The 9,915-nt window shown below is 38.2% G+C and overlaps 1 protein-coding gene across 1 annotated transcript in view; it reads right to left on the bottom strand.

Annotated features, from left to right (window-relative positions):
• Positions 1-842: 842 nt before the first annotated feature.
• Positions 843-9,915, bottom strand: part of LOC111875416 (dynein assembly factor 5, axonemal) — a 22,036-nt gene continuing 12,963 nt past the window's right edge. Inside the window, exons 7-11 of the mRNA XM_023871656.2 lie at positions 7,503-7,664; positions 5,971-6,153; positions 3,596-3,892; positions 2,182-2,373; positions 843-1,771 (exon numbers count right to left, since the gene is read on the bottom strand). Coding sequence (XP_023727424.1) covers positions 1,593-1,771; positions 2,182-2,373; positions 3,596-3,892; positions 5,971-6,153; positions 7,503-7,664 — 1,013 coding nt within the window. The 3' untranslated portion in view covers positions 843-1,592. The remainder of the gene's footprint in view (positions 1,772-2,181; positions 2,374-3,595; positions 3,893-5,970; positions 6,154-7,502; positions 7,665-9,915) is intronic.

The raw sequence follows: 9,915 nt of genomic DNA, 5'->3' as shown, positions 1-9,915 counted from the left end.
TACATATGTCGTGCGCATGCACGAAGGCGTAGGTGGGCGGACAATATTAGAACGGATCTTAGGGAGATAGGATGGGATGGTGTGGATTGGGTAGATCTGGCTCAGGATAGGGACCAGTGGAGAGCTCTTGTGAACATGGTAATGAACCTTCGGGTTCCATAAAATGCTGGGAAATTCTTGAGTAGCTGCAGAATTGGCGGCTCCTCCAGAAGGGCTCAGCTGCAGGAGTAAGTAAATAAGTAAGTCATGCACACACAAAAATGCATATGTACATATATATTTTATTTTTTGGATTGATACAATTCCCAAGCCAAATCTGAAAGAAGATAAAGGAGGGTGTGATCAAGCACTTCACATACAAAACACTATGGAGTGAGCAAACAACTGTTTTCAATGTAGTCATCCTCAACAATGCGAGAAAACAGAGACAAATGGTACTGTCGCAAAGAATGAAACTACATACCTCCAAAATGCAAGCTCAGTGCAACACTACTGATCTTCTAGGTAGACTAATACTGCTTTATAAAGCCACTCAAGAAGTACAGGCCCTAACAATGGGCTCCCAATTGCTTTTCTCCTTTACAGTCATGATATTTAAATGTATTTTTCCTGACTAATTCTACTCTTTAGGGAAGAAACATTCAGTTTATTTTATTACTCAATACAATATTATTAAAATTTACTGAAGTTTGAAACATAACATTTTCAGTAATACAAACATTAACAAGAAATTCTGGTAAGAAATAATTGCCTACTTTCCTTTCATACAACACAGACTACACAGAAAAGACATGTCCAACAATTCTTCTATTGTTGCGTGTGTATTCATTGCTGCAGTAACATTTTTACCAAGTTTCTGTATTTTAGCATCCTGTTGCAATTGTTCAAATTAGAGTCCATTGTTTATCTTCCGTTAAGCATTGCAACTTTGACGGAAGATAAGCAATGGATGCTAATTTTTACCAAGCCCTTGCCTAGCAATGATAGGGACACACACACACAGACTGATGGGAGGAATTTATGAAGTGTGCCACTAAGATGGGCTCAGGTGCCATGATATACATACCACGTTTCATATGGATTGATTTAGACTTTCAAAAGTTAATAGCAGGGGATACACAGACACACATAGAGCACAATGATCTCTTGTATTTTTTCAAAATATGGAAAGTAGGTTAAAAACAACTGAAACAGCTCCATATATTTACCTAATACATTGTATCCTCTCCTTTCTATTATCAAAGTATTATAAACTGAGACACTGAATTCCTTCAATGAAGTTAGTCATATTTCTACATAAGGTATATGTTTCCTAATTTTAAAATTATTTTCTCCTCCCTGTAAAAATCTTTTGTCACTTTGCATAATATTCATAAGAAGAGAACCTTATACTTCATAATATTCATAACCACTATATGAACTGCAATAATAAATAATGAAAAACAAGTCTACTAAGTTTACCTTACAGCAACATTTTCAAAATCCATTCCTTAAAAGTTGTTGCAGAAGAGTCACAGAAGCACAGCAACAAGATACAATGTTTCGGTAACAAAGAAACCTGACATGAGTGGTTTCAACAATTACACTTTCCTTTACTTAACTGTCACTGTATCACTTGATGCATTCACTGGGCTGGATGTGTCACCCAGGAGCCTCTCAGTGTACCTTACTAATTCCATGCGACCTTCCACATTACGGAATTTATGTGTACAGGTGTTAATTTTCTCCTGCAGAATTTTGGGATTCACTTCACCTATTTGCTTCAAGGCATCTGGAAATGAAAACAGTGCAGTGTTGGATACAAAGCAACACAGGTCAATCAGCTTATGTTCTGTACCTAGAGCAGGTTTACACTATATAGTTAGCATTATTCACATTCAAGCAGGAGTACCCTCTCTTCACTCATCACAAGGTTGCCTTCCCTGTCAATATCATAATATACACTGACAAAAGCTTTAACAAGGGAATAACATTCAAATTAAGAAGTTACATTTACTCATGTAGTTAAAAAGAAGTTTGGGTAGAAGGATTTGAATTACATCCAAAAAGCCCTACTGCAAAACTAAAAAATTTACAGATTTATTCATCAGAGTGTGGGAAAGTTTATGGTGTGTGATGAGAGGCCCTCAACTGCTAGTAGAATACAGTGGCCATGACTGTATGTATCCAGAAGCTGCATACTAAGCATAATGTGCTGGAAGCCAGGCTCAGGGTCATCCAAGTGTATCAGCATGCCACTCAACAGTGCATCCATATGTGTGAATGACACTTCCACGCAGTAGTCAGCTGGTAATGGCTTGAACAACTTCACAAGAGTTGTGACGGAAGCCTGACGAACATCATCACTTACATCATCCAAACGTTTGAGGACCACTGCAACAATGAAGTTAAAAACTGTAATCTAAAGACAGGCAATGAATACTGTGAACATGAAGCAAAGTCCATGTGCTTGGTAACAACTGTAAAAAATCAATATTATCTACAGTAACATCACTATTTAAGGTTTCATGATGAGAAGTGAATTTGAACACTAAATTGAGAAAATCTTAGACAAAAAATTTAAGATTACTGACCTTTGATCACTGAAACTGAATGTCATATGAAAGAAGACCATAAATCAAGGAACATTAAATGGAAGTTCTACTGTACATTCATGACAATTCACAATCTTTTGTCTTCCTGTAGATTTTATTCTATCATGTGTTCAGTATCTAGACTGTATAGTGTCAAATGATAACAATGACTAATGAAGTGGAAAGATTCTGGAAGGAAGTAGTCAAGGCCTAATTGAGGTACTGTATAGATTTTGATTGGGGGGTTGAGAAAACCATAAAAATAGACCTCAGTCCAGATAGTTGTTATCCAGGATAAGATTTCAACCAAGTCCCTCCTGAATACAAGTCTACATCATTACAGACAGACCCTGCTCAGTGTCTTACAGCTGCTCAATGTCTTCCAGTCTGTGTAAAAATGTAAAAATTAAAACACAAAAATTATAATTTTCCCTCCTCTTTCATATGGATGTGAAACTTAGTCTTCCACCTTATGGGAGAGAGAGACAGAGGGGGAAACAGAGATTATAAGAAGAATTTTGAGAAACTTACATACTGAGGAGCTTCATAATTTATACTCTTACCTAGATATTATTAGGGTGACAAAATGAAGGAGGATTAGATGTTTAGAACATTTATAATACATGATGAGTAAGTACATTAAATTTTAGTCTGAAAGCCCCAGTGAAATAAACCAGTTGAGAAACAATGGCATAAATACAAAGTCTTTTGTGAACATTGTAATGAACCTTGAGGCCTAATACATAGCAGGTGATTTTCTAATGCAGTTCAGTATCACCTGGAATTCATCAACAAGGGGTTAGGTCTGTGATCACTTTAAAAATAAACTATCTTCACAAAGAAACACATCGTGCATGATGCTGATTCTATATGACACAATACAACACAATCCCCACCTCACCTCCTTCAGCATAATCAGCATAATCAGCAGCATAATCCTCTAATCCACTAGAGTGTCACAAAACAGAAGATGGCACCTCAAACCTCAAGCTCTTCTCTGTTACAGAAGAATGACATCTTACCAGGATAAACTTGGTGCACAAACTCTGCAGTATGAAGACCAGTGATTCGCAACAATCTGATCAGCCTACACAGAGTTCGGCAGGTAATGAGGCGTGTTTTCTTGGAGGAATCCTCTACAAGTGTCAGCAGCAGAGGTACTAGTTGCTTCATCACAGCTGCTAGAATTCCAGGGACACAGAATGGTGATGTGGAATCTGGAGAAGACTGGAAGGCTGCATAGAGACATGAGATACCAGAAGTTCTTATGGCTTCTGCTGTCCGACCAGCTCGCCACACCAAGTTTGGCATGATTACATCTGATGGGCAGAAAACAGAAGAATAAAGAAGTGACCACAACTGGTGTGATAGTCATGCACTGTGCTATATTGTACGTAGGTCATACAGAAAGTAAAGACCATTTGATAATTATAAAAATGTAATTTTACACCATTACTACAGACTTTAACCCAATTTTCTACATAATGCCCATGACGGTTGAGGCATTTGTTGTATCATGTGACAAGTTTCTGTATGCCTGCATCATACAAATCTGCTGCCAGTTCACTGAACCAGTCTTCAACTGTCTTTCTCACTTCTTCATTGCTACCCACATGCATGACACCCAAAAGCTGCCTCAAGTGTGTGAACAAGTGAAAGTCATTTGGAACCAGGTCCACACTGTAGAGGGATGAAAAAAAAAATGTTCCAGGCAAAGTCAGCAAGCAGTAAATGCATGTTAGCAGTATTTGTTTTCTGGATGATCCTCATACATTTAATTAACCTTCTGATTAATTCTGAAAGGCAGAGTTCAGCTCTTTTATTAATTTATTACTACAGTTTTCCATGCCAGTACTGTGATATTTCTGACATTTGATGTTCTGTTCCTTTCTTAAGTAAGTTGGCAGCTGTGGAGCATATAATATATGTCCTTTGTCTTTGTATCTGCACATATGAAACAACTTGAGAACTAGTATTAGAGTTGGGATAGTGCAGTTGGTGTATCAGCTGGCTAGGGGCTGGATGGTCAAGGGGTTGGAGTTCAAGTCCCAGCAGAACCAAGATTTTTCTCCTCTCCACATCAACCAGTTCAGTTCTGGGGCCCACTCAACCTCCTGTCCAATGGGTATTGGGGTCTCTTTCCCTGGGGATAGAGCAGCTAGGGCATGAAGCTAACAACTCACATCCAACCAATGCTGAGGTCAAGAATTGTAGAGCTATACTTCCACTGTCCCATATGTCTTCATAGCGCAGTGCTTAATTAGTTTAGCACAAGGACTTTATCTCCTTTTTTTTTTTTTTGGAAACTAGTATAGAAATTTTCATGAAGTTATATACTGGGGAGTTCCTTTAAAATTTACTGGCACACTCCAGTTTTAGTTAAAATTTGTCAGAAGTAAGGCATACTTCACATGAGGCATTTCTGCATGTATCTGGAGCACAACTCACTGAATGTTTATCACAATGAATGATGTTTGAATAAATGTTGTACAAAAAAGCGAAACACATTTTATAACCAATATACTTTTTCTACATGTCATAAAGTAAAGCTATCCCTGTAACAGGCCGTTAAGGTGCATAGGGTTGTGAGATGTTGAGGGTTCCACATTATCTAGACAATTGGTTTAAAGATGGCGGTAAGGTTGTCAGCCTTATGTGCCAGCCGCACTTTACTCCCCAGGAAAATTATTTAATTAATTCCTAGTACTCATTTCTGTTAGAGGCTGAGTCGACCCCAGGGCCATAGTGTGGCTGGAAGGGTTAGTTCAATTGAAAAAAATCCAATGACCTCATCAGGACTTGAACCTGTGACCTTCCGGCTTGTAGCACAGTGTCTCAACCAACTACGCTACATATCATACAATAAGTTAAAAAAGGCAAAGTTGTCCCTGTGCTTAGTTAAGCACTCTGCCATGAAGACATATGCAAGTCATACAGCTTTTGAGATAATAATGAACAAGAGACACTAAGCATGCATTTCCAAACCTGTATATTCAACTAACAATAGTGGTCTCCCAGACCCACCCAAAGGTTACTGATTTGTCTTATTCTTAATGATAATTAAACAGGGCTTTTCCTCACCTAAATTCATAAGTATACACATTGTATTTAGTTATTTACAGTTTATTTAATGATCCTGTATATCATTCAGACTATACGGAGTCAAATGATAAGATGAACAGTGAATAATGAATTGGAAAAGATGCAGAAGGAAGCAGTTTTGGCCCACTTTAAGTACTATCCCAGCATTTGCCTGAAGAGGTTTTGAAAAATCATGAAAACCTCAGTCAGGAGAGCAGGTCTCCTGGACAATATTAAACCTGGGACCTCTCAAACGTCCAGTGAACTGAGATGCTTGGTGCAAAATACAGAAATGTGTTCAAATGTGCGTGTGTACCATTCACTAATTTGATGAGGAAAGGTCCAGAGTCAATGGCGTCCTTCAGGATCTCATCATTGTTAACAATATTATTTGACAGGATGGTGAACATCTTGAGCTTCACTTCCGGATCCTTTTCAGGCTTCAAGCATATCACCAGAATTTCACTGATTGTCTGTAGGTGCGGACCAATTGCGGAACCTGGAAAACAGCTTGTTACTCATTCTTCTTACAGCAATGACTATAATGGAAGGTAAATACACAGCATGGGGGTTGTCCTTCAGCGGTGGATTATTATTATTATTATTATTATTATTGGAGGGGGTGGGTTTCCCCATGCACCGCGACTAATAAGTCTATTGTACGTCCCCCTTTGATATTCTACCAGTCGCCATACCCTACCAGTACTGGTGTGTGCTATCAGCCCCTTTCAGCCCACAAAGTTGGCCCTCGGTACCTTGATACTTCCCCCATCTACCAGAGGCATTGGAAACTACTTGGGCGGAAAAAATTCCCTAATTTTGCTCAGAGGTCTCCTAGAGACGTGAGGATCTTTTACGTGCCGTAAATCTACGATACAGGACCCATGGCTTAAAGTTGTTCCCTGAATTTTTCCACCCTTAAAAATTCCATGACCTCCACTGGGTTTGAACCCATGTACCTTGAGTCATGAGGTGGGAACGTTATCCATAGACTACGGAGGCCACTCAGCAGTTGATGGATACTCAGCTGGTTGACTTTTTTTCATTATGGACTTCCAATAATCAACATCATACCACTTTCCACATTCCCCTCTGGACCATACACTGTGGAACAACCCACTGAAGATCATTTGAGAACACACTGCTGAGTAGAATAATAGGACCTTAGGGGAAGGACAGTGAGGAATAGTGCATAATGAAAACACAATTTTTGCTGTTCATCAAATATTACTTGGGCAACCAAATAGAGGAGAATGAGATATGTTGTATATGCAGCACATATTGGAGATCAGAAATTCATACATTATATCTGAAGAAACTTAAAGAAAGGGGGCATTTTGGAGACCCAGATATATTTTATTTGATTTTTTGTAGTCTTTTAACAATGCTACTAGTAACTCATACTGTACTGCATAAAATGACTGCATCACAGTAAATCATGAATTGGAGAGGATGTGCTACAAAGCAATTGTGACCTAATTTATGGTACCGTTCCAGCATCTGATGAAAAGACTAAGGAAAAACATCAATGTCAGTTAGGATAGTCAGTCTCCAAGCCAGGATTTAAAGAGGTAACTCCTGAACACAAGTCAAAAGCATAACAGCTTGAGCCCACTTACAGAGCACCACAAATGTATAGACAAGAGGATCATATCACAATGAATCTCACAGAAATTGCATGTGGAAATATGGAATGAGTGTAGCTCATGACAGTATCTAAGGGCAAGCTTTTATAAGTACAATAATAAGCCTTCAGGTCCATAAAAATGGCAAGTACCACATTTTTAAGGAATAACCCAGATCATGGAATCACCAGATAGCAGCAGTGAAGCAAGCGTGTACATGTACCTGAATATGTCAGTATGGCCTCAAATATAAACCTCTCAGGACTGCAGAGTGACCAAGAGTCAACAGAGGCCTGCAACTCATGCAGCATGGGCTCAATATATTTCTTGAACAGCACTTCAAGAGACAAACAAGTCTCAATTGACTGCAACATCTGTAAACACTCTGCAACAAAAAGCATCCATAAGTGTGAACTCAGCAGCACTGCACATATGGTATAACCTGCAATCTAAGAAATACTGAAAAAAATACACTGAACAGAAGGAGATTGTATTACTGAAGCACCCACTGAAAATTCTACACAAAAATATGTCAAATCCTAAAGAGCACTATTTTCTGGGATGTGACAACATGTAGCCTGGTAAAAGTTCACCGATATTCACTGCCTCTGTCTTCAGGGTTGAACAGCAAACCTTGCTAGATACTTGCTTGGCTTAGTCTTCACAGTTTGTGTTGTGAGAACCTCGCATTAAATCTAACAATTCCCATCTCTAGCTAGACTGTCCACAGTTAACCCTTTCCTTGATTCATTCTCATATATTATAGCTCCTGAGGGACACTGTGAAATCACACCTTCACTAAATATGCATGCTATGAACCTGAAGAGTTCCAGATAGAATAAGTATGACTACATCCTAGAAGAACTTCACTTCTGCAAAAATCGACACTACACTACCAACAGAAACACTGCTGTTTATTGTGCCAACTTTTGGTTCTATCATAACTAAGTGATATAATTTTGTCACTTGATTTCCATGCAAATGATATAACAGATGTCAGAGAAACACTGCCCTTCTTAGACTAACTCTATACAGATAATTCGCCCCAGCATTACAATATTCAGTTCTGAGACACCTTAAAGTTATAAATAATATAACACATAAAATGTAAAACTTCACATTTTGGGGTTAAGCTGAGTTATGTCTTAAAACTGTTCCTATGTTTTGGCATACACTGCAGATGCCATCTTCATGGCAATTGTGGCAGAATGAAGAAGTGAACTGATGCATTTCATAGCAGGTGTAAGAGCACAGGTATGGAGTGTGACGCTGTCCAATGGGAAGCATGGACAAAGACTTAAAGACCAGAGTATTGATAATTATCCAGATACGCAAATGAACTAGCCCTTCAGATACAAATGTCAATGTTCATTTCTTCACTAGATGTTTCCTTACATATATGAAATTACAAGGAACATATAGTAGGCAGTTTTTTCACACTGAAAGCTTAGAATATACAAAATTATAATTTTCCATGAAGTTCTGTATGGGTGTGATACTTGGTCTCTGATATTAAGGGAGAATAGTAGATTGAGGATGTTTGAGAACAGGGTGATGAGGAAAATATTTAGAGCATAAAGGGATGAAGTAACAATAGGATGGAGAAAACTGCATAATGAGGAGCTTCATAACTTGTACTCTTCACCAAATATAATTAGAATGATTGAGTCAAGAAGGATGAGATGGGTAATATATGTAGTGTGAATGGGGGTGAAAAGGAAGGCATATAGAATATTGGTGGGAAAGCCAGAAGGAAAGAGACCACTAGGAAGACCAGCACATATGTGGGTGGATGAAATTAAAATGGATCTTTGGTGGATAGAATGGGTTGTTATAGACTGGATAGATCTGGTTCATGATAGATACCAGTGGAGGACTTTCAGGTTTAATAAAATGTTGTGAAGTTTTTGAGTGGCTGCATGACTGAGAGCTTCTCAAGAAGGGCTCAACTCCATGTAGTTAGCTAGTGTTATATTATTGCATCTTGCACATGTGCAGCCAACTTGGCTTAATACTGCACTTTATTGACACTAGCACCATTATTCCAGTCAGTGCCAATACTGGGGGATGTAAATCCACCTATTTGCAGATGATGAATTGTTATCTGCCAGTTAAACCAACCCCACAGTACCAAGAGATTTAAAAGCCCATATTTGCAGCTGATGTAGGTTAAATATTTCAATCTCCTCTTATATTTCCCCCTGAATAAAATTTTTATTTGGTGCTGTCATTCCCAAATATTTGAACTGTGCCAAATTTTCAAAGGATTTGTTAGCTATCTTTATGTCATGATGTAAAAGCTAAGTAATGATGGTCTAATGATGGTCAGGACTATTTTTCATCTTGGGAAAGAGTTAAACAAGGGGTTCCGCAGGGGTCGGTTTTGGGACCACTTCTATTTATTATTTACATTAATGATTTGCCTCCATATATTAATAAATTGGCTAAAGTTTTTCTTTTTGCTGATGATACCAGTGTTTTGGTTACTGGTAATAATCATGATGAGCTTAAGCATAAAGTCAGGGGTACACTGTCTCTTATTATAAATTGGTTCACAGCTAATAAGTTGGCTTTAAATATCACTAAAACTAATATTATTAGGTTTGCTCTAAAACAGTCCCATAACTCTCTGGCAG

The sequence above is a fragment of the Cryptotermes secundus genome, unplaced genomic scaffold (assembly GCF_002891405.2).
Source record: "Cryptotermes secundus unplaced genomic scaffold, Csec_1.0 scaffold15, whole genome shotgun sequence".
Classification (NCBI taxonomy): domain Eukaryota; kingdom Metazoa; phylum Arthropoda; class Insecta; order Blattodea; family Kalotermitidae; genus Cryptotermes; species Cryptotermes secundus.
The sequence above is the reverse complement of the archived record's forward strand: the minus strand, read 5'-3'. Positions and strand labels throughout refer to the sequence as shown.